The sequence below is a fragment of the Salmo trutta genome, chromosome 40, assembly GCF_901001165.1.
Source record: "Salmo trutta chromosome 40, fSalTru1.1, whole genome shotgun sequence".
Taxonomy (NCBI): Eukaryota; Metazoa; Chordata; class Actinopteri; order Salmoniformes; family Salmonidae; genus Salmo; species Salmo trutta.
The window spans coordinates 12,216,775-12,244,634 of NC_042996.1; the positions used below are offsets into that span (position 1 = coordinate 12,216,775).

At 43.6% G+C, this 27,860-nt stretch overlaps 1 protein-coding gene and 1 long non-coding RNA gene across 5 annotated transcripts in view; both read left to right on the top strand.

The window, feature by feature from the left end:
* Positions 1-818: 818 nt before the first annotated feature.
* Positions 819-19,619, top strand: LOC115180469 (transcription factor ETV6). 4 transcript variants are annotated; one of them, XM_029742569.1, is made up of 8 exons: positions 819-1,206; positions 2,859-2,991; positions 13,601-13,765; positions 14,897-15,031; positions 17,512-18,099; positions 18,216-18,358; positions 18,469-18,569; positions 18,703-19,619. In XM_029742569.1, the coding sequence occupies exons 1-8, from the start codon at positions 1,174-1,176 to the stop codon at positions 18,803-18,805; spliced, it is 1,401 nt and encodes a 466-aa protein (XP_029598429.1). In that variant the 5' UTR covers positions 819-1,173; the 3' UTR covers positions 18,806-19,619. The 4 variants fall into 4 exon arrangements, with proteins under 4 accessions (XP_029598429.1, XP_029598430.1, XP_029598431.1 ...); XM_029742570.1 differs by having other exon boundaries at positions 2,862-2,991; XM_029742571.1 differs by lacking the exon at positions 819-1,206 and adding an exon at positions 1,297-1,365.
* Positions 19,620-20,025: 406 nt separating this feature from the next.
* Positions 20,026-27,860, top strand: part of LOC115180470 (uncharacterized) — a 54,558-nt gene continuing 46,723 nt past the window's right edge. The window contains exon 1 of the long non-coding RNA XR_003873084.1: positions 20,026-20,704. This is a non-coding gene — a long non-coding RNA (uncharacterized LOC115180470). The remainder of the gene's footprint in view (positions 20,705-27,860) is intronic.

The window sequence follows — 27,860 nt, forward strand, 5'->3', positions numbered from 1 at the left end:
AACGCCATGGTGGGTTTCATGCAAAAGTACACATAGGGAGAGTAGGGCTAATTTGCTGATAATAGGCATATAATATCCTACATCAGGAGTACTCAGCTCTTACCCTACGAGGTCCGGATATGAGGTCCGGAGCCTGCTGGTTTTCTGTTCTACCTATTAATTAAGTCCCAGGTCTAAAGCGGCCCCTCAGAAAATGCCATGGAACTGGCTTCCAGGTCCCATGTTGAGTTTGAGGGTCCTACATGCATAGTATAATTGACAAATGTTATAGAGGGAAAATATTGTTATGAGAGTTTTAATAAAATATGCACCTTTTGGAGGACCCCAGGGGGCCCCAGTGAGCCCACTTTTGATGGCTATGAATGGACATCTCATTTCAAACTCCTTCCACGGAGTGCCTAGTGTCTGCAGGTTTTTGGTTTTTCCTTTCAGTTAAGACCTAGACAACTAGGTGAGGGGAGTTCCTTACTAATTAGTGACCTTAATGCATCGCTAAAGTACAAGGGTGGAGCGAAAACACGCAGACACTCAGACCTCCGTGTGTAAACATCATCGGCAATATCCCGATATGGGGTATCCCTTTAAGAAAGAAGTGGCTGCAGAAGAGAGTCTGGCTGCAGGCTAGACTAAAGTGTGTTTCTTGAATATAATTATTTAATTGGCTCCCTGGATCTCGTAGGCGTCTCTTTCTATGAATGAACCATTTGGAGATCTTTCTCCCCAATAAGAAACGCCTACGAAACTCGGGAAGCCAATAAGATAATTCTAAGCAAGGAACGCCTTTTTTTATCCAGGCTGCAATCAAACCCTCTGCAACAAGGGGGCTGGGCTCAAAACTGGGAATTCACGTCATTTCGCCGTTTACACATCCAAGTCAATGAGCAGCACCACAGAGATGTCTGCATTTTAGTCCTGTCTTCCAGGAAGAGAATTAACCAACGCGTCGCCGAAATGTAGAGCACAGCACCAACAGAAAACAAAGAACTTTCACGCGTTTATGATAAACATGGTTATATAATGGATCGATAACAAACCTTTAACCTATTTATTACGTGGCCCTGTAACCCTCCCCAAGTCAGGGAGTCGGGTGTGGGTGTTTTTTTCTGGTTTATTTCAAAGAGGAGATCGGAAAAGGAAAGTGGGAAGAGGAGAACTTCCTGAATTTAGCAAGACATGTCAGAATCCTCATCGCAGATCATAACCAAGGTATTTGTTTATTTTATAAAGCAGAATCAAGTTCAAGGACCCCGGGGTGAGATGCGCTTGACGCAGTCGTGTTGTTGACAACTGCATCGTGTGTGTTAGTAATCATCTGTTGCTGAGGGGAACGTTTCGCCGCTCTGTTGTAGACTACAGCAGCGCCTGGTAAATCCATCCATGCTGCGCTACAAGTTTACCGACTTCGCAGCACACCTGAGATAAACGTTTTCGTCACGACGTTCGTTTTCATAGGCTATTGGTGCTTTCAAGACAACTTAGAACTCGGGAAGAAAAACGAGGTCAAATCATGACGTCAGTGATCCTGAGGCGTGAAAGTCGGAGCTATAGAAAGATGCCCGCGTTTCCGACTTGGAATTCCGAGTTGGATGACCATTGAAACGATTTTTCCCAGTCGGAACTCGTTTTTTTTCCTGTGTTGCCAGTTGTCATGAACGCACTGAAGCCAGAAGTCGGAGATTTCAGAGTTCCCAGTTGTTATTACCGCGCCATATGGCTTGTTTGAAAACCACCAGAAATGTGACTATCCTTATGGATCATATTAGCCTACAATTAATGTTATTGGTTGCAACTATTCATGGGAATATAAATGTATCTGTCACAATTATATAGCATACACACAGGTAATTCATTTTATATACAATACATTTTGAATATGTAAACCTGAAATTTGTAGGGCTAAAATATGTTGCAGTGCATAAATGCATGGTGGTTATCATGTTATTACATTACAGTAACGGTCTAAAGATGCCTCTTCAAATTTCGGGTGACAAGGAAACTATTTGGGATTGTTGGGATGCACCCTAGGAGAGTAGGCCTAAAGATATTTTGGAATGATATTGTTTTGCAGAGTTATTGTAGGCTATATGTATGCCTCTAAACACACAAACTCACTCTCTTGCCCCCTCTCGGACCCATCTGTACCTGAACCCCTTTTTGACCGTACACAACCTTGTCAAATCTGGGCTGTACACATGCAAAATCTTCTAAAAGTAAGACTTGATATAGTGTATTATTGTTGCTATAGGCTACCAAAATACATCAAGTATTCTTGAAAAGTAGGGCGGTCTGTCTAATAAAATGAGATTAGAAGCTCATTGCTACATATGCCACAGTGAGTTCCTAGTACAGTAGGCTAATAAGAACTAGCCATTTTAGATTGACTGGTTAAATTAATCACCAATCCATGTTATAAGATGCTGCTGTTGGCAAACGGAGAGCCTATAAACATCACATTCAGCAGCACTGTTGCTGTCCATAGAAGGTGCAGAGTAGAAAGAGGCAAATGAATGATGTTAGAATACCATTGTACACAACAGGACATGCATACATTGTCAGGTCGACAGGTTACATTTGGTATGAGTAAATGTGCACAAATACCAGTAAGTTCAACCTCCTGTTTAGTGACTGGCTGCATTGACCATGCAAACGCACCAGCATCTTTCTCCAAATAAGTCAAATACGATTTTATGAATAAACAGATTGGCTATGTGTGGGTACCTTATCACTTAGATAAAGAATGTGTAAATGGTGTTATAGTTTCTCGGTGTGGTGATTCTCAGGCTGTTTGGGTTTAACGATGGTTTTCGGGGAGGTTTGTAACTAAGGCATGCTTTGTGTCTCTGTGTATCTATTCATAGCAGGAGAGGCGCTCATTCAGTCCTTCCTCCGTGAGCCCCCTGCCAAACTCCGCTTCCTCCCCCGTCCATGCTCCCACGGCCAGGCCAACCAGCCGAATGGAGGACGAGCCTGCCAGGCTGCCCGTGCACCTGCGTGAGTCACTCACGCAAACATGTAGACACACACACACACACACACACACAACTCATGACACGAGAATACATGACAGTCTAAAATAAACAAACAAATCTCTTTGTCTTTTCAGCCTGCATTTTCCTTATCCCATAAATATTTGTTTTGAGAGCATTTGACCTCAGAAAATGGCAGATTGAATGCCATGATTTACTATAGCTACTTGCATGTCACGTCATCACTCCAACTGGCATCACTCTCCCCATGTGGACAGACAGACCTACTCATGTATCCCTCCTCTGAGGTTCTGAAGCAGACCCAGGGTCAAGGACCAACACAAGACGTCTTTACTGGACCATAGCAGAGTCACTGTACTGGAACACTACACAGTGGAATTCAACACAGCAGGACAGTGACAGCCAACACAACTCAGTACACGGCAGCGCCACAGTGTTCAGTACAATAACACCTCAGGGTACTGAAGAACAGCACACAACACAACGTAGCTCAGTACAAGAGAATAGAGAACAGCACAGAATAATAGCCCAGTGTAATAGAGGAATATAACATGTAAGGAGTTTAGGAGAAGAAAGGAAGTAGGAGATGGGTTGGGCTGGGGACAGTCTAGAAATAGGAGAGAGAGTGAGGCATTACAGGACAGGACGGACAAGAAGGAAAGCAGGGAGAAGGCTGTAAATATGAGGCAAGGTGAAGAGAAGATTTGTATTGAGAGGGCAGATGCGTATATTGATTTACTGTGCTACTTTACATTATTCTGCACTGTTCAGGAAGAGCAGCAAGTAAGAATTTCACTGTACCATTTACACCCGCTGTATCCTGTGCACGTGACGAATTAACTTCGATTTGAGGTGTTTATTGACCTGACATGGTTGGAAAAGTGAGAGCATTGGTGGAAACCCATGTTTTTGTTTTACCTATTCTTAAGACCAGTAAAATCCCCAAGGGCCTCAAATAAGAGAGGAAGGAAGGGAAGGAAGAGGGACAAGGAGAGGAGGGAACATGACAACCGTGTACTGTCTGGTGGAGCTGCCGGCAGGTCTCAACCGGCCACTGCCTGAGCCAATAAAACAACAGGCGCGGTTGGATCACGGCCAGGATATAGACTGGGTGTTTATAGAGTTGTAGAGTCACTGGGCCTGCTCTGTGTGAAAAACTATTCATGTTTAACCAGGCACCTTTTAACATGTATGACTTTCAGGGCTTAGAAGGCTAGTGAGATTCGTATTTGTATTTCTTCAGTGAGTTTGGATAGAAATCTTCCCACTGGGCACAGCCGTCAATTAAACGTCTATTCCACATTGGGTCAACGCAATTTCATTGAAATGACGTGGAAACAGTGTTAATTCTACCAGTTTGTGCCCAATGATTTGTCGTGGGAGCTTTTGAGGGTAATTGACCTAAATATTGGCGGTTTGTTGGTGTGTTTGGTAAAGATATGGTACAGTACTCATAATTTAGACCAGTATAATAACACACTTTGTGGTAAGCTCAATATCTGAAAGAAATGACCTGTAGTGTCTATGCACGTGGACCATACAGAGGAAATTCCCCATTTCCACTTCCCCTTCTGTATTGCCATAGAAAAAGGAAGAACGTTTAACATGTCTGTTTTGGTCTGAGGTTGTCTGTTAGGGCCGTTTATCTGGGCGTGGTGAATGTGGTCTGCTGGACTGGGGGCTTTGATTCAACTTTTTGTTTGAATCTTTAGATTAGGCAAGATTTCCCTCCATTCTACGTGTTGACTCTGTCTTTAACTCTGTGAAATATATAAATGACCCTTCACCTGTAGGCCTACAGTACCCATACCTCTTATTGGAACCTTCTTTGGCTCAAAGCCATCGCTCTTCCTGAAAGAAAGAATGAAAGAGGGGGGGGGGGGGGAAAGAGGGAGAGGAAATTGCAGTGTGGGCAGAAATCCGCCTTCTCCATTTCCTGAGGAGGAAGTGGATTAGATCAGGGTGAGAGTTGCAGCCTTCTCCTCACTCTCAAAGAAGGCTACTCTTCTTTTTAACCCTTTTAGCCAGGAGCGTTAGAAACCACCCCACTCTGATTGGGAGAGTGTCTGGGTGAATGTTCTTGAAGTGGTGAAGTTAGGGTTACATTTCTCCATCACATTGGTGGATTTTCACGTTAATCCTCCAATTTCCTGTCTGTTAGCTGTCTCATTGTTGAACTATAGAACATGCACATGAAAAGAAAATAAGCACAGCTTTAAAACACTTAATTCTACTGTTTGGTTGCACTAGATGTCAGCACTTGAGTGAAGTGGATGACTTTTCAACCCTCAATTCCATTACATTAATCGTGTTTACTTAATTGTCTTGCAATGTGTCAGCCTCAAGGTCACCCGCCTAGCAGACACTAAGAAGCGTAGCAGTGTCATTCAGGCTCACTGCAATAAGGGATTCACGCTATTTACTGACGTCACGACAAGTTGGGTGGGCGCTGATGAGGATGTAACATTGAGACACCTGTGACAAGTTCAAAGAATATGGAGTGAGTGTCTATGGGAATTTGTCTGGAGAGTACAGTTTACATTAAACATGGAAGCTTATTGAACATGAGAAATCTCTTGCTGGGAGACAGAGAAAGAAGCCTCCTCTTGGATACTTGGCTTGCTGCTGTTTTTCTTTGTAAACCTTTCTCAATAGATTGTGTTTGCTTTGCTCACAGCTGGGTTTCTACTGTGTGTGTGTGGGTGGGTGGGTGGGTGGGTGTGTGTGTGTGTGTGTGTGTGTGTGTGTGTGAGAGTGTCTTTGTGTACAGGCATGTTGGAGTTGGTGTGTGCTTGTGTATTAATCGACCTCTCTGTGTCCACATGTCACTCTGTGAGTAATTGTACTGTGTGTGTGCCTGCATACTAGTTTGTGGAGTCTTTCTGTATGTGTAAAGATGTTTGCGTGCATATCAACGGTACAGCACACACAGAAGGGTATTTGAGTGTCTTGTGTGTGTGCAGTGATTGGATATGTGTGTGTGTGACTGTGTGTACGCCATTGCCTTTCAGAGGGGAAATTTCCTGCCCCTGGAAGCCGTTCTCATCCTCAGGAATTTCCTGAGTGGGCAGACGGCGCTTCCTGAATAAATGTTGTTGTTTTTCCCCCCCTCATTCCCTTTTCTCCCTCTGAAAGGGAAACTGTTCTCACATGCCAACAGCCAAGTGGAGAGCAGCCCCCTTCTCTTCCTGTTTGAAACACTCCACATGCCATCATGGAAGGAAGGGGGTTTAAAAGGAAAGTGGGGGGTATAGTTCCCCACCCCAAACCAGGCAGGGAGAAAACTGAGCCCACCAGACAGATTGATGCTTAAAAGACATCGCTATGTTGCTAATGCTACCCATTTTGGCTTTAAAGGGCGACTGCAGTTCCTTTGGCTTTGTTTTGAAGATTGCCCAATAAGAAATGCTAGAGACCATAACTGAAGCCAAACCAGAGTTTTCTTGGGGGTGTAGTTTGATGTGGGTGTGTTATGTTTGTATATAGACCCTTTCCAGAACACAACACAGACAGATGCACGTGGCTCTTGGCTGCAGTAAGAAAGCCATCGCCATCTGTACCCATTCAACATAGCCTAGATTTAGATTTTATTACTTCTAAACAAAATAACTTTTTTGGGTCCTCACACACTTACAATTATGTTTATGATTATAGCTTGAACAGTCAATAAGATTATATTTGGTTGTGATCTTTGCAAAATAACTGTTTTTGATGCCGCAGTTGTTAGCTAGAATGCTAATGCTCATTGACATCGTCTGTAGCAAAAGCTACAGACTAAAAGCTACAGACTAAAAGCTACAGACCAGTAATTTTACTGGTTGAAGTTTTTTAAAGTAAAATGCAGTTGATTTGCGATGATGACACAAACATTCATATGATCCTTAAAATCCCATTGTAATCCAAAAGTAGTGTGAAATGCTAGCAAAAGCAACATGTAAATAGAGGCTTTTTTTGCTGGCGTTCTATAAGAACTTCCCCGTGTTCTGCCACCAACTTGTGCGTATCGCTCTCGTGGGGCAATGTTTGCAAACACAGAAATGGGTCTATTGTACCTTGGCAGGTGTTTGTCCCTCCTGAGTCACTGTTGCAACAACAACCACTTCCTCAAAATATTAATTCATTTAGACGGTTTTGCAGAGGTCTTAGTCGCGCAATTTTGCATCTAGCTAAGGTATTTGGTGCAGTAATTCTTAAGTAAAAACATTTGCATGAAAAACTAGTCCGTGCACTTGTAACAGTGTAGGTTCCGTCCCAACCTGGGCTCGAACCAGGGACCCTTGCACACATCAACAACTGACACCCCACGAAGCATCGTTACCCATCGCGCCACAAAAGCCGCGGCCCTTGCAACGCAAGGGGAAACCCTACTTCAAGTCTCAGAGCGAGTGACGTCACTGATTGAAACGCTATATTAGCGCGCACCACCGCTAACTAACTAGCCATTTCACATCGGTTACACACTGCATACAGTCTATCGAGCCGGGAAAGTCTGGCTCCGCGCTCAGGACTGATTTCTGAGAACAATAATATCTTTACAATATCATCTGTAAGCTGTCAAACTATTGTAAATAAAACATAAGCAACACACTGTTTATCAGTGTACAAAATCACTTGCTAGCTAGCAAAGTTCCAACTCTATGTTTGTCAATGAAGCTAGCAAGTAGAAGCTAGCAGGCACATTGAGCAGCCAGGCCACAATCAGCTTATCAAGTCAGTGGCGAGTTGTGTGCTTCGGTGCTGTTTTTTTTTTTTTTACTTTCTCAGCATCTATTACCAGAATGTCAGTCTGTCTGGCAGTGTTTAATATGGAATCATGTTACAAAACAGGTCGCGGGGATACAAGATGCTTGCGAATGGGTTTTGGAATATTTAGAAGTGCTCTCTGATCGTCTCATTTTGCCCCAAAAAAGTGTCCGACTCGAGTGATTGACACTATCAAACATAATCAAGTGGCCACTCCATAAAGGGCTTATGGTCAAGGGTTATTTCAACATAACGTTGGCGAATCAGTTGTGTTATATAAACAAGTCTGAGGTGCTGTGTAATGGGCAGATCTGTTTCACTGTCTGCAGGTTCTGGCTGCTATGATTGGATAGAGTGCGTGCAGCTGCTTCTCTCGTGTTAGTGGGCATGATCGTAATCCATACCCAACCCCCCAGTAAGTCTCGACAAACTCATTTATGAGACTGACTTCATAGCCAAAATGATCCTATTTACACGTTGTAGATCATTTTGACACTACAATTGATGTTTCGAACTCATATCGATGCAACATATAACCAACTTCTCTGGTTTTAAACGGCCTAAGGGGCAGTTGACATTTTTAAGTGAAGGGCCTACTGCAGATGTCATTAGCATAGATGACATGCTAATTTCCATGACATTGTGGTTTAGTACAGAATAATTCTGGATGGAACAATGAGGTCAAACTGAGAACAGCTATTCACTTGAACATCTCAACCTCTAGCTGGGCTGATGTATGTTCCTAATACATCTGCATAATTTCGTATGCAACATGTCATATATATATATAACCTTGAATCCTGTAAGGGTCTGTTAACGTGAAACATTGTATTTATTCTAAGTTCTTGGTTGGTATTCTATGGCTCAAAGCTCTCATTTGTTAACCAGTGTCCTCAATACGATTTGAAAAAGTAGTCCGTTGAACCATTTTAAGGGCATAGCTAGCTCTGTTTTGTCTGTTTGAACAATGACCTCTATCTAGCATGCACACGTTCTGTGGTCTGTTTGCCCAAAGAGGAAGAAAGCATGGTAGCTGGTAGGTGTGCATTTAAGATTCACAAGTGTAGCTTTTTAGGTACAGCGTTAGTACAGTACTACTCGTTCCTACATTTTCTAAAAGAGGGTTGGTTGGCCTTCTCTTATAAAAACGCATAAGTAGAATCAGTGAAGGCAGGAACTTGTTAAAAACAAACTAGAGTACATGAGCCAGCTTGCCCCCAATGCACAACATACTGTCAAACAAGTTGCGCTACTTCCTGCCCATAAACCAAGCGTTTGATTGGTAATCTGTTTTATGCTTGTTTTGACTGGATGGAGTCCAATCCGGCTGGATTTGGAACACACAGTTTCCGATGAGGTAAAGTATGTAGTTTGCATATTGACCTGGAGCGAGAGAAAGGAGGGGGGATAAAGTGAAGGACAGAAACGGGAAGAGTGAGAGAAGAGGGTGTGAGTAAGGGAAATGTGTAAGGTGTTATACCCTCATGTCTGACTCAAAAGGCTTCCTCTTCTCCCTCCTACCCTGCATGAAGAAAAGCTATTTTCAATCAAGAATGGAAGACAATATCCGCCTCTTCATTCAAGAAGGAAAGCAAACATTTGCAGCAAAGGTGAATGACTATAGAGAGCATTGATTCAGGAAACATACTTTTGACCAAAGTCAAAAGCATTTGCCAACTTCTATAGCAGTTACAGTACATAAAAAAAATATTTTCTTATTCATTCCAGGTAAAACTGTACACACACACATTACTTGTCTGACCTTTTAGAGGTCTACAGAATGGACACATATTTCCCCTGTATGTTCTCTTTTGCTGAGAGAGTAGTTAAAGAGGTTGTGGAGGGTAACAACGAAACAAGATACCAGTGATCTCATCCCTTCTCTCCTTCATTCATCCCATGCGCTTCCGAGTTTCCCCGGCAACAGTGTGTGTGTGTGTGTGTGTGTGTGTGTGTGTGTGTGTGTGTGCGTGCGGGGGCCTGCAAATCCACAGAGTGAAAATGATGTGTCATCAGAGAGGATTAGTAGCCCACGGTTTAGTCAAGGGCCTTTCGGGTGGATCCGCCGGTCGTGTTCGAGAGTGTTTCATCTCATACACAAACAGACTGCACACCAGAAACCCGAGATGGTGTCCAACAAAGACACGGATGGTGAAACGAGAGCGGGGGCTGAAATTGATTTGGTCATGAACACTGAAACAGTAAATCTGCAGGTTCTTACACAACTGAAATGTGAAAAGGATTGGGCGAAAGGGGAAACTTCTCTGACTCTGTGAGGGACAGAGTAAGATGTGGGGCTAATCAAAGAGGCACTGTCACTCTCTTTCCTCCTGATCTTTTTCTGGGTGCCTCAGCTTCTCTCTTTCTCTCTCTCTTTCTCACCATGTGTTTGTCTGCTGAGTCTTAATATCCGTTTCTCTTCCTGTTGGTCTTCTTTTTTCTACCACTTCTCCGTTATTGTTTCTGGTTCCCATCACTCTCTATCTCCTCTCCCCTCCCCTGCTCTATCCTTTTCTCTCTCTGCTCTCTCCGCTGCTGCTGAATGTTGATAAACCTCACAGCGTCGCTCCCTAACCTACCGTAGGAAGTTTCCTGTGCTGAAATGGAGCCCATGCTGGATCGCTTCCTGCCCAAGCGTGTTTGACCCCCCCTCTGCTGGGCCCTGTGCAGATGGCTGGGTCCGGCAGGCCGGATCTCAGTGGAGTTTTGGCAGCGTTGTGCCTTCCCTCTCTTTCTCCTCTCTCTCTCCAGCCCTGGAGAGAACATACCACGGCAGTGACCTCACAACCAGGGCCTCCCTGCACGCCGTACGCATCACTAAGGTTATGTGATTAAGGGGTCACCCGTAGGCGACACAGCTGGTGGATGCTGAGCATATGGTAATTAGATCTGTTCTCTTGTTAGGTGCTACCTTACTGATGGTGTTTGTTCATGGTAGTCAATTGCATTGTTCGGTTGTTCAATCTAGAGCTGGCATTAGAATGAAAGGATATGAAAACATATTTCATTGGGACATTCTAAAATCCCTACAAACAATGGGCTGTAGTCCTCATGTTATGCTTGAACACCGGTATCCAACTGTTGTATGATTTACACCTTTTTACTCATAAAAGGGCTCTTTACTTGTCATATGTGACCCCTCAGGGGCCAATTGGCCCTGATTGAAAATCCAGCTCAGCTAGATAACCAGATGCATGGCCCCTGTGACAATCTGTAGTAGTTTTCACAGACTCTGGTTCTGGCTTGACTGTTTGTGGAGACTATCTAAGTAGACCCTGTGTAGTGATGGAATAGGCTGCATAAAACATTCCATTACACATCCAGTTGTTCACTGGCTATATAAACTCAGCAAAAAAATAAATGGCCTCTCGCTGTCAACTGCTTTTATTTTCAGCAAACTTAACAAATGTAAATATTTGTATGAACAAAACAAGACTCAACAACTGAGACATAAATTGAACAAGTTCCACAGACATGTGACTAACAAATGGAATAATGTGTCCCTGAACAAAGGGGGGGTCAAATCAAAAGTAACAGTCTGTATCTGGTGTGGCCACCAGCTGCATTAAGTACTGCAGTGCATCTCCTCATGGACTGCACCAGATTTGCCATTTCTTGCTGTGAGATGTTACCCCACTCTTCCACCAAGGCACCTGCAAGTTCCCGGACATGCCTGAGGGGAATGGCCCTAGCCCTCAACCTCCGATCCAACAGGTTCCAGACGAGCTCAATGGGATGGTGCGTTCCTGGTGTAACTCGGGCAGTTGTTGTTACTATTTTGTACCTGTCCGGCAGGTGTGATGTTCAGATGTACCGATCCTGTGCAGGTGTTGTTACACGTGGTCTGCCACTGCGAGGACGATCAGCTGTCCGTCCTGTCTCCCTGTAGCACTGTCTTAGGCGTCTCACAGTACGGACATTGCAATGTATTGCCCTGGCCACATCTGCAGTCCTCATGCCTCCTTGCAGAATGCCTAAGGCATGTTCACGCAGATGAGCAGGGACCCTGGGCATCTTTCTTTTGGTGTTTTTCAGAGTCAGTAGAAAGGCCTCTTTAGTGTCCTAAGTTTTCATAACTGTGACCTTAATTACCTACCGTCTGTAAGCTGTTAGTGTCTTAACGACCGTTCCATAGGTGCATGTTCATTAATTGTTTATGGTTCATTGAACAAGCATGGGAAATGGTTTAAATCCTTTACAATGAAGATCTGTGAAGTTTTTTGGATTTTTACGAATTATTTTTGAAAGACAGGGTCCTGAAAAAGGGATGTTTCTTTTTTTGCTGAGTTTAGTTATGTCCATACACTATATTCTAGATAAACTTTCCCTTCACAAGCCCTGCCAATCTCTCTAATCTATCTCAATATAGAAGGGAAGAGAGAAATGGGAAACTGGCCGTCTGAGACGTTTCTTTTTGTATTGATTGTTCCCTGTATAAAACGTTCTTTGTTTGACGGGCGGGGAAGCGATCGCTCTGAAACTGTGCACGGGTTCCGATTACTCCTGTGACAGTGACATTGCGCGCGCCGCCGGCCAAAGATAACATCTGTCCCATTCCAAGAGGAAGTGTTTGAGGCCTGGCGATAAGTGAGACATAGAAACTGCTGCTCTTTGTCTGGTGTAGGCGTGATGGATGCTGCTCTGGTGGTTTGCTGTGTGTGGGGTGAAGCACAACGATACTGTAAATCTGTTCACAGGTTACAGGTTAGAGCCTAGTATGAATGTAAATATAGGCCACCCAGTACCCAAGGACGTCATCTCGATCATGGCTCTCCAACGATGTTCCTGGGGAGAGACTCTCCTGCTACAGATGCCAGAGATGCCACAAACAACAATTACTTTTCTGTCAATGATTTATGTGCTAAACATCTAGTACTCTCAATTGCAAAATGATGAGCAAGACTGGGAAAACAATACAACTTGACTCATATGCCGTATAAACCCGTGATAAGGCTTTCTAGCTGATATGAATTACATGCTGTTTACTTTCTAGACATCTACTGCTCTCCGATTCCCGCGGTCACACACGCCATTGTTTTCCCTTTGAATACTATTGTATTGTTCATGTGTGGGTTTAACGAAAAATGTAATGTGATTTTTATGACATCAATTTCCTAAAAGAATGTATAGAATGCACCTGAAGGTTTGATTTAACCACGTTGTTATTGCTTAGGTTACAAGGAACAAGGTTATCATTTTCTAAGTCATGGTTCCAGACACACATTTATGGTGAGCGTTGATTTCTGGGCTATTGCTCATTGCAGTCAGTCACTAATGCGTTTGGGCGATCCATCAGTGCAGATGTTTTGCTCTCGTAAGTTCCCACGGCAGTGAAAGAAATATTTGAGAGCCTGAAGGGTGAAAAACGTCAGAGCTGTTTCCTCTGGTATTCCTCAGTGTGTCCTTGCCATTTATGCACTATGCATTAGATTAGTCTAATACACATGTAGTTATACACTATGTTTTAGACTGACTGAGAGAAAGCCACAGGCTTTCCTTTGCAAACTAAATCTACCAAGGTTAACTCATATTGACAAACGTGAAGCAAATATGAAATGAACGCGCTGTATGTGAGCACGCATGACTGAAGTTTCATCTTTCTTGTTCGACACCTCCATTCCTGCACTCTGCTTATCTCACCTCATACACTCCCCCCTTCTCCCCCCCTCCGCTAATCTTTGAATCAATGCCTCTTACTTTGATCTCCTTCCCTCATTTCCCTTTTTACTGGCACCTCTGTCTCTTTCCTCCCTCTCTCCCTTTGCTCCTTCCTTTACTTCCCCTTGGTCTCCCTCCTCCCCAACACTTAATTCTCTCTCTTCTACCACTCATCTCTCCCTCCTATCCCCCTTCGCTCCCTCCACCCCCAGGCCTGCAGCCGGTGTTCTGGAGCAGGGAGGACGTGGGCCAGTGGTTGCGCTGGGCCGAGAGGGAGTTTGCCCTGCGGCCAAACACCAGCGGCAGCTTCCAGATGAACGGCAAGGCCCTGCTCCTCCTCACCAAGGAGGACTTCCGCTTCCGGTCGCCCCACTCCGGTACGCCCACCTCCCACGGCCCTTATTCATTCAAACGGTTGCTATGTTGTTAGAACACATTTTTCTAACAACATGCTCATGTTTAACAATAATTCATACTGAAGGGGGAATGACTTTGGAGAAATGGCACACTGACCTAAGATAATGGCCATGTGTTTAGGGCATACACTGAATGTCTTTGATAGACCTTTAGCCTATATTTGTAAAATATGTCGATAGATCTGCTCAGCTGGAAGAAAGCGAGATGAAGAGCAATATCAGGTGATTTAGCAGCTGCCTTAGTGGAGTTGCTGTCTGTCTTTATTGTTGGGGGGAGGAAGTAGGAGACTGGTTGGGTAAACAGCCGATCAGGAAGTGCAAACCGACCTTAACCGTCACCTGCTAACACCAGGAATTTCCCCTGCAGTGCCGTGTTAACCAGCAGGGCCAGAAAGTGAGAACTGAAAGGGGTTTATGTGTGCAAGTGTGTGTGCCTGTGGCGTCTTCACTTCCTTTATGACAACCATTTCCTTGATGTTCTGACGGGAAGCCTCTCAAATTGAAGTGAAAAAACTCCCTCCATTCTATTGATTCTCTTTGAGGGAAATACTCTCTCAGAGCCCTTCATATACAGGTAGTGAGTTAAATCTTTCAGGGTGGCCTAATAATGCAATTTTTACACATTGAGCATAAACGGTGTTATGCTAATGACATCTCTGTTGTAGAAGATACTACACTTTTTTTCTTATCGTCTGACACAATCAACCTAGCCTTAACACAGGAATCTAGGAGTGAGTCACATGGTTGGTTTATGACTAGACTTGCCATTAGGATTCTGTCACGTCCATGACCACCTCAAGTAGGCTGCTTTGTAGGAGAACGGACGAGGTACGGAAGTTGCTAGGCAATAATATCAAGTCTTGAAACGGTCTTGGCAAGTCTTGGCAGGCTGATTCATTAGCAACACTATGACTCTTGTCTTGATCTGTTGGCATCATTTACCATCTGTTTGGTCCACACATGTTCTAAAACGTTTTTTTAATCCTTTTGATTACATTGATTGACAGCTGCTGCCATGTCTATGGGGTGCACCATTGGAGGGGCTCATACAGTAACGTCTGACCTCTAACCACTGACCTGTGTATTCTGCAGGGGACGTCCTGTACGAGCTGCTACAGCACATCCTGAAGCAAAGGAAGCCGCACGTCTCCTACCCCTCCGCCTACTTCCCCAGCAACTCCTTCCACCCTCTGCCAGAGGGAGCTCTCCAGCACCACAAACTGGAAGGTCAGTGATGTTCATTAGGGCACACTGTAGCAAAGGGCTTTGTAACAGCAAATTAAAGTCTGTGTTCAGACAAGTTCATGTTGTACATTGCGTTTCACTCTCCCTACTGAACACCAGCCTGATGGTGTTCTTGAGATAAGCCAGTCCACTTGGAAAGCATGTCTCAGACCAATATGAAATCAACTTATTAGCCTATGGGGGGGGGGGGGGACAACAACATTTGAGGCCCACCGTGGAGTGGAATATTGAACGCATCACCATTGCGTCTCTTTCATGACAATATTATTTTGTTATTCATCAAACTTGTCTGCCAGAAGGATTTTGCAATTCTGTTCTTGCCTAGGGGAATTTGTCATGTTTAATTCCCCCTGAAGAACCCAACTGATCTGACTTATGTGTCACAGGAGTTACTCAACAATCTTAGACGGTGGCTTCAATTCAAGTATTTAATTACACATGATTAGCAAAAATCAGTTGCTCTTAAATACAAGTAAAACTAAATGCATGCTCTTCAACCGATCGCTACCTGCCCGCCCGTCCAGCATCACTACTCTGGACAGTTCTGACTTAGAATATGTGGACAACTACAAATACCTAGGTTTCTGGTTAGACTGTAAACTCTCCTTCCAGACTAACATAAAACATCTCCAATCCAAAGTTAAATATAGAATTGGCTTCCTATTTCGCATCAAAGCATCCTTCACTCATGCTGCCAAACATACCCTCGTAAAACTGACCATCCTACCGATCCTCGACTTCGGCAATGTCATTTACAAAATAGCCTCCAATACCCTACTCAATAAACTGGATGCAGTCTATCACAGTGCCATCCGTTTTGTCACCAAAGCCCCATATACTACCCACCACTGCGACCTGTACGCTCTTGTTGGCTGGCCCTCGCTTCATACTCGTCGCCAAACCCACTGGCTCCAGGTCATCTACAAGACCCTGCTAGGTAAAGTCCCCCCTTATCTCAGCTCACTGGTCACCATAGCAACACCCACCTGTAGCACGCGCTCCAGCAGGTATATCTCTCTGGTCACCCCCAAAGCCAATTCTTCCTTTGGCCGTCTCTCCTTCCAGTTCTCTGCTGCCAATGACTGGAACGAACTACAAAAATCTCTGAAACTGGAAACGCTTATCTCCCTCACTAGCTTTAAGCACCAGCTGTCAGAGCAGCTCACAGATCACTGCACCTGTACATAGCCCATCTATAATTTAGCCCAAACTACTACCTCTTCCCCTACTGTATTTATTTATTTATTTATTTTGCTCCTTTGCACCCCATTATTTCTATTTCTACTTTGCACTTTCTTCCACTACAAATCGACCATTCCAGTGTTTTACTTGCTATATTGTATTTACTTTGCCACCATGGCCTTTTTGCCTTTACCTCCCTTATCTCACCTCATTTGCTCACATTGTATATAGACTTATTGTTCTACTGTATTATTGACTGTATGTTTGTTTTACTCCATGTGTAACTCTGTGTTGTTGTATGTGTCGAACTGCTCTGCTTTATCTTGGCCAGGTCGCAGTTTTAAATGAGAACTTTTTGTCAACTTGCCTACCTGTTTTTTTTTTTTTTTATGTAACAATACAATTACGAGAAAGCATCTCAAGTATGCTTTAAGTGAATCTGACACAAGTAACAAGTGGTTCAATGGTCTATTCTAGAGAGAGGTGTTTAAGTCTCTGTTTACTATCCACCCGAAAAGAGGAGGGACTTCACCTTCTTAGTGCTACACTTTGGACTCCTTTCCCTGGCATGGATAGAAGGAAATAGGAGCGAGGGGAGGAGAGGTGTGGGGTTGGAGTGTTGACAGTGAAACCTGCTCCACAAGGAAATGCTTCTATATTTAAACAACCTTTGGTCTAGGAGTTGATTATCTACAGTTCCTCATCTCTACATGTTTTATAGGGGAAGTGATTGGGTTAGACGATTAAGATGCTCAGGACTTCCTTGTTGTTCGGTATGCTAGTTTTGGTATGCAGAAGCAAAGATATTTCTTTCTTGCTTAGAGGCCAAAGAATACTAGCTATTCACATGTAAACACTGTAAGTAAATGTGTACTCTACATGTTGTAATGTCCTATCCAGTAGAGGGCAGTTCAAATTCACCACTAATAATCTACCACCCATATACATTGAGACATGATGAAGTTTGTAAATGTCTGTAGTGACATCTACTGGACATAATGTAAATATGTTTTGAAACATATCCTAGGGGCGGCAGGTAGCCTAGTGGTTAGAGCATTGGGCCAGTAACCGAAAGGTTGCTGGATCGAATCCCCGAGCTGACAAAGTAAAAATCTGTCATTCTGAGCAAGGCAGTTAACCCGAAAACGTGGATGTCGATTTAAGGCAGCCTTTGCACCTGTCTGATTTAGAGGGGTTGGGTTAAATGAGGAAGATACATTTCAGTTGAAGGCATTCAGCTGTACAACTGACTAGGTATCCCCCTTTCCTCTTCATTGCAGAAACGGTACGGCGGACACCACGCAGTACAGAGCTCCAACCCCAGCACCCACCCACCATTGAGCTCCGACACCGCTCCCGCTCACCACACCACCCTGCTCCACGCCTCTCCCCCCTGGACCCCAACTACCCACGCCCTGGTGCCGAGGACCACCTCCAGACGTCCTCCCAGCTGCCCGACAGCAACCACCACCTGCCCGAGGACTTGTACACTCTGTCAGTGTCCCCAGCTGCCCCTAACGGCTGCTGCGCCACACCCCGCGAGGCCCCCTGCCCAGGCAGCCCCGGGTGCCAGGACGCTGCCCCCCCTCGTGTCATCCAGCTCATGCCCAGTGCCATCATGCACCCCCTGCTGCTCAGCCCAGGGCGAGGAGGTGGCGCTGGAGAATTCAGGCATGGCCGTGGGGGGCCACCACTTCAAGCCCCCCATGAAAACGGGCGTGAGGGGAAGGGCCACATCCAGCTGGCACTGGCCCACCATCAGCAGCACACTCTGCATCAGCAGGAGGAGGCGCTCTACAGGAACCACCACGTCATCGTGCCCGTCTCGCCACCAGAGGAGCAGGCAATGCCCATTGGACGGATAGCAGGTAACTAACGCTCCTAACTACTCAGGGTTCATCTTAGAGGGTGTGGCTAGAAAACAGTTGAAGTTAACAGGTACTGTCTGAAATGTGTCACACCTCTAACGTGTTTGTGTTCCCAGACTGCAGGCTGCTGTGGGACTACGTCTACCAGCTCCTCTCAGACAGCCGGTACGAGAACTACATCCGCTGGGAGGACACAGAGACCAAAGTCTTCCGCATCATGGACCCCAACGGCCTGGCTCGCCTGTGGGGGAACCACAAGGTAACGAACTACACCCCCCAGTGTTTGATTGGAAAAGGCATTTTCCTGCAGTGCCGGTTTTCTTAAAGTTCTGTGTTGACATTATATCTTGTTCCTATTGGTTGTAACAGAACAGGACCAATATGACGTACGAGAAGATGTCACGAGCACTGAGACACTACTACAAACTGAACATTATCAGGAAAGAGCCAGGACAGAGACTCTTATTCAGGTATGTTAGGGTTTAGTTAAAACCCAATAATTATTTGAAGTTAAAAAAAAAAAATATATATATATATATATATATATCACACACTTGTCCAGTTTGAGTTAATGATTAACCACTGTGTGTATGTGTGGTTCAGGTTCATGAAAACCCCAGATGAGATTATGAGTGGACAGACTGACAGGCTGGAGCACATAGAGTCGGACACAGATGATCAAATCTACATCAAAGAGGAGTGCTGAGGCCTCTGGGAAATGGAGTCCACTAAAGCGATTAACTACTACAGCCGCTGATGCCTTTCGGAAAGCAGCTCGAACAATCGTTTCAAACCGAGAGCGCCCGGACATTCACTCTATCCAAAACTCAGATGAACTTGACGGTGACGTCTCTCTGCCTTTTTAAAACTATATAAGATTTTCTTTCCAGACAAATCTTATCAGTTTTCTGTCTTAATTCAAGGAGTTCAAAGAACCCGGTGAAAAGTATATCTCATAAGACATTCCTTTTCCCTGAACTGCCACAGCAAATCAATCATTTCATGCTTGTCATGTCATATTGTTGATTTTTCTTCCCCACGTGTGCATTAAATATAAGAAAATGTTGCAATTTGTGCAAATAATGGGAGGGGGTGTGTAGCTGGAACATTTTCACCACAGAATAAATATTTTTGAATAATTTGTATGGCGGACCTTTTTAAAATGCATCTGACCTTATTGCCTGAAGCATAAGTCTAGCAATCATTCCTGAAACGATTGAATGAAGTGATATGTCGGCGAAATGTATGGTGCCTTTTTTTTCCCTTTTTTATAAACATAACTGCCAACATCAAGTTTGGAACTTATTCTGAAACAATCCACATGGTGGCAATGCTGCACCACTTTAGACTGTAAACCAACAGTTCACTGCACTGTAGTCCAAGTCCAGCTCTATTGAACTTCACAAGGAATTAAAAGTCCAATGCAGCCTTTATCTCAATGTCAAATCATTTCCAGGTAACAATTAAGTACCTCACTGTGATTTTTGTTTTCAATTAAAATGGTCAAAAAGAAACAAAAATAGCAACTTAGCAAAGAGCAATTTCTCATTGTCATCATGTTCATAATTTCACAATATTATTCCAACCTTATAGTGTGGGAAAATATATACAACACAAGAAATTCACGTTTTTGACTGCACTGCGCCTTTAAGAGGTTTTAATTAAAGTCTGTGTGTGATCCAACCACACCTGTTTTCACATAAGACAATTAAAAGGTATACAAATTACTTATGCAAAACTGGGTTCCCTAAGGCTCACATCTGCCAAAGTTAAATTAAATCTTGCACATTACTAAACCAATGCAAATACTACCCCTAAGCTATAATGTCATGTCTCTTACAACTTTCAAAAATCATATTTAACTATATCATGATGCAATTCAATGTCATGAATCGAAATTCCCATTGATCGTATTTGCGCAAAAGTGAGCAGACATTTTTGTGTAGTCTCTTGATATGATTAACCAATGCAGGCTTATTAGTGTGTTTACGCCAGTGGCGATGGATAGTGTTAGTGGCCTTGTGCCACTATGATGGGTTATTCCCGAGTCTGTGATGAGCGCAGCGGTCGGTAGGTGTTTGTATGATGATAAATTAGTGCGCACCGCGTGCGTGCAGTCAGTCTCTGATGGAACTCAGTGGAATACAGACTGGTGCCGCAACTGAGGCAGAAGTCGGGACAATTTCACTTCAATTTTGAGTTTATTGCATTTTTTTATTAGGTTATATTTGATTTTCTCTCACTTCAAGGGTGATCACACTCCGTTAAGACTAGGGGAAACAATTATGACAGTGTATTCACACATATAAATAGCCTGACTATCAGAAAGCATTATAGGACGAGAAAGCACCCGAATAATTTTCTGTGCTCTATCAATCTACAGTCGAGTATTTGTTCCAAGAAAACGAGCAGTGTTTCATTTGTGTGCGCGTGGATTTAATTTTCGGATATCTATCACTGTGTCAAGCAATATTGGACCCGTCCTACACAAATCTAGGCTGTGCTGATGTCGCCCGCGGACAGACGCACCGCTGGATTGTAGCAGTGCTGATGGATTAAAGGGCAACCTTAACCTTTGGAGGGCGCGAAGGGAGCGGGGCAGCAGGTATGAAAAGCATGATTTTAGCATACTTGGTCAATTTTGTGCGCCCTATAATGATAGCTACTGACACTTTCTTTCAATAAAAAAAGTGTGCGCAGTCAAGCACCATTTTATTTTTATTGCGTGCTACAAGAGAATTGGTCTACAAGGAGCTCACCTACTAGGCACACGCCATTTCAACGTCTAGTTTTGATTCACATTTGATTGAGTTGTCAACTAACGTGAATTCAACGTGAAATAATCAATGTAAAAATGTCATTGGATTTAGGTTCAAAGTTGGGTGAAAAAAAGAGGACCTTTCATTAGTTAATTACTTTTTGCAAATCCAATCAACGTCATCACATTAGTTATTGTTGAAATGATGTGGAAACAACGTTGATTCAACCACTTTTTGCCCTTGTGGGCGTTCTCAAGAAGTGCTTAACTTGAATCTCATCAATATCCAATCAAGTCTGAAATAATTAGCGCGATAATGTCTGGGTTCGTTTTAGTCTTGATGTTGATCAGACTAGCTCACAGCATGAGTTTAATTACCAGTCAATCGCCCTCATCTCGAGAAAGTGCACCTCGAGTGATGTGTGGACCTGCATTTATTAGGCTATATCAACTGCATCCGCTCATTATTTATTTTCTCTCCATCAAAAGTTTAACCACTGAAATTTCTGGCATCGTTGTAACTATTTAGATTATCTTTACAATTAGAAATCAGACATACCTTTATCCTTCTGTCCCCGAAATATGGTTCAACTGTCAAGTTAGTAGTCTATTTGGTCTTGGGGCCGTTTAATAGGGGAAACCCATATATGGTGATTCTCCATCCACTCATTTTATACACAGACATCTATTGGTCTGCCGACAGTGCAACCATTGTTTATTCAGTGGGCTGCCATACAAGACAGAGCTGCCTCATCAACATTGGTCCACTGTCAACTTCCAATACTAAATAGGCTTGTAAATTAACAGGCTAAATGCATCAGAAGGGCAAGTGTGTCCTCTGGATAGTCATGCAACCTAATGACTAGCTGTTCAACCCAAGACAGTATACCAGAACAAAAGTATAGGGGATTTATGTAGACCAACTGAAATCTATGATAACATTTAAAAACAACATGGATGCAAAACTACAAACATGCTCTCTCACTGTGGAGAAGCAAAATGTGTTGGTCTGATCAAAACCTGGGTTTTCAATCAAATAGATTGGCTCTCTTTCTATTTTACTGTATGCCTGCACCTTACACCCTCTGTACCAATTCAGAGGCACATGAGGTGTTCTTGCATCACCACCAGCAGAGTAAAGATTTGAGAGGCTTGATATGAAATAGACTGCAAAATGTGGTCTCATCCTACTGGCAGTCAGAGCAAGATAATGACAGCCTTGATACATACCATGATACACTATAAATGATACAAAGTAAATGTGGAGTCTGAAGAGCATTGTGGTGTTCAGGTATGACGTTATCATAAATCTCAGTCAATAGAATATCTAAGCTGTTTGTCAGGCTGCTACTTCTTAAAATATCCCATATTTGTATCTCTCCTGCTCATCTCGTGTCACACTGACATTGTTAATCAGATGACATGAGCATTTGTCACCAGTGACAATTATATTACACCTCATGGAGAGGGCATATGGATTTCACTCTCACATTAGTGAGCACACACACACACAGGTGCATGCAGAGTAGTTAGTCAACATCAATAACATCTACTGACAACTGCCTCAACTCCCTCAGACAGACAATTGATGGGCACATCCCTGGCTCTCAGCAGACTGGCTACACTGAGAGGGGACATAACACAGAGGAATGCCCTCTCCAGCTGGGTGACCTGGTGCCAACTGTCGGCAGCTGTCTGGCCAGAGCCGGATGATGATTCTCCAATGTCACATCCCTGGTGTGTACTGTGCCCTTTCTCATTCAGGGCATTACCATTGATCCATCCATCTATGAATTTGAGAGCGGTTACATTTCCCTCAGCTCATTCCTTTAAATTATCAAAGTGGCAGGTGTTAGGCTGTTGAAATGACAGATTAGGCTTTTAAATGAGCAAAATGTCTTATTGGTGGGTTATGAACCCTACATTGACCCGCTGCTATATTAACACATAAACCATTGTGGTTCAAGTCCCTCTGGAGCTTTTCTGTAGTGTCTGGCTTGACCTTTCAGTAAGAGTCAGAGGCATCCTAGTTCAGGGTTTCCCAAAGTGGAGTCTGAGGAGGTACTGCAGGGGCCCATGGCAAGACCTCAATATGTCTATATATATTTTTTAATACCCTTTTTATGAATATTGCTAGCAAGAACAGTTTAATACATTTTGTACGAGTTGCGTGGAAAAAGTTGAGTGTATAATACATTGTGGATGAATAATATTACATTGTGTGTTCTTAACCTTTTAGATGCCCAACATGGGCCTGGGAGGCTCACAGGGATATTTGTATACACAGTACTCCATCATTTACAAAAACATTTTTTACTCAATTATTCTTGTATTCCCCCAAATGTTGTTTTGAACATAATGCAATGTAATTTAAGCTTTAAAACGGCAGCTCTTTCACTCTGCCCTATGGCAAAATGTGTAGAATTGCAATAAATGGCAAAATGTTCTCTTTCTCAGGGTCTGATACGTGATTAGTCCGGCCATGCACTGCAGAAGTCATAGTAAAACTGCTTGTATGCTATTTCAATCACTCTCTAAATAAGAGTTGTGTTCTGATATTCTGAGAGGGTCCCTGATATATTTGCTATCACAAATGGTTTCCCTGATGCAAAAAAAGTTTGGAAACCCTTCTCCTAGTTCATGAGTTCGTTTTGACCACGTGCTGATGTTTTAAAGTTGTAAACTAATTCTACAGATTGATAAGGGTCACGGAGGTACATTACCTATAGTCCTAATGGTGATTTCTATAAAATCAATACATTGTGGATTTAATCTAGTAGACCATTTCTCTTATCAGACCTAGGTTACATGGGTAGAATATGCTTCAATAGGACACACAAACTAAATAGATGTAGCCTATGACCTCAAGTACTTTTGTCACAACTTTTAATATCAATGCGACATATCCTTGGTGTCACTTGAAAGGCGTTGGAATGTGATACATTTTATATTACTCCGCAAAGAGAGAACCTATACTGTAGCTCTCGACTGTTCTGGGCTCCATTTTCTTTGTGATCAAAACAAAAGACTTCAGAGGCCAAGCTCTCGCTCCTTTCTGAAGAAACTATAGAAATGTGTGAAAAAAATTGGTAGTTGATTGTCACCCGCTGTGCCTGCGTTTGATGTAAGTCGGAAGCGAGGGCTTTTTTCCCCCTCTCTCTGCCTGTCCCATTCTTTTTGATCAGCCTTTTCCAATTGGAGTTTAAACTAATTCACCAGCCGCAGAATAAATAAGAGAGCAGAAATGCCAAAATAACAGCAAGTCCCGCCCCTCACCACCTTCTCTATCTAACCCCCCCCACACACACACACACACACACACACTGTTAACATACACCTCATACATGTTATTTCCCTCTCTCCTACTTTCTCCCCCTTGCTCTCTATCCAATCAAATGGGCTTTGGCACTCTAGTGCCAGGGTTTTGCTAGGTCCTCCCAGGATCCATTTGCCAATGCAGTGCGGACGCGTTCGTTAGCATCATGTCCACCTTCATTAGTCTTTGTTTAGAGGCTGAAGGCTTTGTTCCTTTTCCAATTTAACACATTGTCCGTGGTGTTTTCGTCAATGTTCGCATCTCTCTGCCTTCCCCTCCCTCTCCATCTCTTTTGTGCCCTCTCACTCTTATTCTCTCTCTCTCTCATTCTCTCTTTCCCTCTTGTCTCTGGAGAGGTACATTGTATATTTCACCATCAAATAATACTGAGTGAAGCACAGCTGTTTGGCACTGTGTTGTGCATCACATGCTTCTATAAGTGGTGGTTTCAATTTAGTAGGAGGAAAGAGGTTTATTGTAGGATTAGCTATTGTGAAATATAGAGCATTTCACCATGTATTGAGTCACTTCCTGTTTGTGTGTTCTACTGACTAAAGGGTACTACATTGGCCTATCAAACTGGCCCTGTGAATCGTCTGTTTACTGTGGAATGTGATGGCTTTAAGTGGGTGGCCGAGTAGGTACTTGCCGTTGTCGACAGCCACTACCTTTTTAGACCCACAGACAACATTACTTACACAATTATAAAAAACTAGGTTATTGAACTTGATGCTCTTCTAAGTTCCATGTTGTTGACCAAGCCCACTTGGCAAAAACTGGTTGAATCAACGTTGTTTCCACGTACTTTTAAGCAAAAATTAAATTACATTGAATCAACGTGGAAAACTGATTGGATTTGCAAAAAGTCATCAGTTTCTGTTTTTTCACCCAACTTTTAACCTAAATCTAATGGCAGGGTGACATGTTTGGTCGATTTCAGGTTGAATTCACGTTAGTTGACAACTCAACCAAATGTAAATCAAAACTAGACGTTGAATTGATGTCTGTGCCCAGTGGGATGCTTTGTTACGGTTTCCATGCTCATTACATGCGTACTCCATGTGTGCACACCAATCGAACATAACTATAACCTCTCTCTTTCTCTATACTTGTGATTGTCTCCGAAGATGACTGGCAGCCATTGCTATCCCAGAATCCTCTTCTGGTGCGGTGGCTCTCACATGCCCCTTCCTCTGCTACCCCCTCTTCCACCCCCTCCTTCTTCATGGGCTGTCCTCCAGTCGTCTGTGATCCTGTTTCACACCGCTGGTCTGCGTCCGACCTTTTCCCCACCACGGTCGTTTTATCTCTCCTGCAGGGTCTTAGCAGGGCTCTGCGTGTGGCCCAATGGCTTAAAAACATGCGGCCGTCACGCAGCTTGCCAGCAAGGCCCAGAGAAGTATCCACAAATACCAATACTCTTTTGACAGTAGGGAGAAAACTCTAACTTTTCATTGCTTTTTGTTGGTTTGTGGGGCAAATCTGTAGCTACATCAAACTGTTGTTTACCAGTAGGTCTCTGGCTCTTCAAAATTGACAGCGTGTTAACCCTTTGAGCTAAAGCCAAGGTTGTAGCTCCTGGAGGCAATTGCTGTCTTTAGGTCAAAGACAAGGTGACATCACAACCTCCTGGCTGTCAATGCCTGACTAGAGATTTAGACTAGCGCCCTTTACGAATGTCTGGCATCACACATACCTTCAACATAACTAGGCAGTGCAAATAGGTTAGCAGATACGTTACTTCCTGTTCAAGTAAAATACATTTGTATTTGTAACATGCTTTGTAGACAACAGGTGTAGACTAATGGAAATGCTTACTTGCGGGTCCTTTTCCAACAATGCAGAGTTAAAAATATGATAAAGGAATAATACACGGTGAATAAGGAATAGAAATAACCTGTCACAGTTGTCGGTTAAGGAGGACCAAAACGCAGCAGGTACGTGCAGGCTCATCTTGACGTTTATTTATATTCAAAATGAACATACAAAAATAACAAAAAAACACGAACGATTGAACAACAAAACAGTCTGACTAGGCACAAGGCTAAGCACAGAACAATCACCCACAAATAACAAACACAAACACACCCTAATATATGGGACTCTCAATCAAAGGCAGATAGACAACACCTGCCTTCAACTGAGAGTCCCAACCCCAATTAACCAAACATAGAACACACTCACCAGACTACACATAGAAATACATAAACATAGACCATCAACCAAAAACCCGGAAATACTAAATCAAACACCCTTTAAACAAACACACCACCCTGAACCACATAAAACAAATACCCTCTGCCACGTCCTGACCAAACTACAATACTAATTAACCCTTATACTGGCCAGGACGTGACATAACCAGTAAAAATACCATGGCTATATACAGGGAGTAGAACAATACCATGGCTATATACAGGGAGTAGAACAATAACATGGCTATATACAGGGAGTAGAACAATAACATGGCTATATACAGGGAGTAGAACAATAACATGGCTATATACAGGGAGTAGAACAATAACATGGCTATATACAGGGAGTAGAACAATAACATGGCTATATACAGGGAGTAGAACAATAACATGGCTATATACAGGGAGTAGAACAATAACATGGCTATATACAGGGAGTAGATGTACTAAGTTGAGGTAATTGAGGTAGCTATGTACTCTACATAAGGTATAGGTAGTAGTAAAGTGACTAGGCAACAGAATAGATAGACAGTAGCAGCAGCGAGTGTGTGTGTGTGTGTGTTTTGGGGTGTCAGTGTAAGTACTGTATGAATGTGTGGGTAGTGGCCAGTGTGTGTCCACAGAGTCAGTGCAAGAGAGTTAGTGCAAAAAAGGGTCAATGCGTTTAGTCCGGATAGCCATCTGATTAGCTATTTAGCAGCCTTGTTTAGAAGTCTTATGGCTAGGGTAGCAGCCGTTCAGGGTCCTGTTGGTTCCAGACTTGGTGCAATGGTACCCCTTGTCATGCGGTAGCAGGGAGAACAGTCTGTGGCTTGGGTGGTTGAAGTCTTTGGATAAAAATGTGGGCCGTCCTCTGACACCGCCTGATATAGAGGTCCTGGATGGCAGGGAGCTCCGCCCCAGCGACGTACTGGGCCATACACACTACCCTCTGTAGTGCCTTGTGGTCGGATGCCAAGCAGTTGCCATACCAAGTGGTGATGCAGCCAGTCAAGATCTCTAGATGGTGCAGCTGTAAAACTCCTTAAGGATCCGAGGGCCCACGCCAAATCTTAACAGCCTCTTCGAGGGGGAAGAGGCATGGTCGTGCCCTCTTAACAAGGGGGAAGAGGCGTTGTAGTGCACTCTTTAAGGCTGTGTTTGAGGTCCTTGATAAAACCTGCTCCAGAGCACTCAGGCAATAGGACTGGAGTATAGGTTGACCTTCCAACAGGACAAAAACCCTAAGCATGCAGCCAAGACAACACAGGAGTGGCTTCAGGACATGTCTTTGAATGCCCGGACTTGAACTCGATCGAACATCTCTGGAATGACCTGAAAATAGCTGTGCAGCAAAGCTCCCCATCCAACCTGGCAGAGCTTGAGATGATCTGCAGAGAGGACTGGGAGAAACTCCCCAAATACGGGTGTGCCAAGCTTGTAGCATCATACCCAAGAAGACTCGAGGCTGTAATCGCTGCCAAAGGTGCTTCAACAAAGTACTGAGTAAAAG

Bases quoted from the DNA above. Each gene is read 5' to 3' on its own strand.
- LOC115180469 (XM_029742569.1), top strand. From the start codon at position 1,174: ATGTCAGAATCCTCATCGCAGATCATAACCAAG. The intron at 15,032-17,511 runs GTCAGTGATGTT...TCTTCATTGCAG, and splicing joins CCAGCACCACAAACTGGAAG to AAACGGTACGGCGGACACCA. The intron at 18,570-18,702 runs GTATGTTAGGGT...TGTGTGGTTCAG, and splicing joins GGACAGAGACTCTTATTCAG to GTTCATGAAAACCCCAGATG.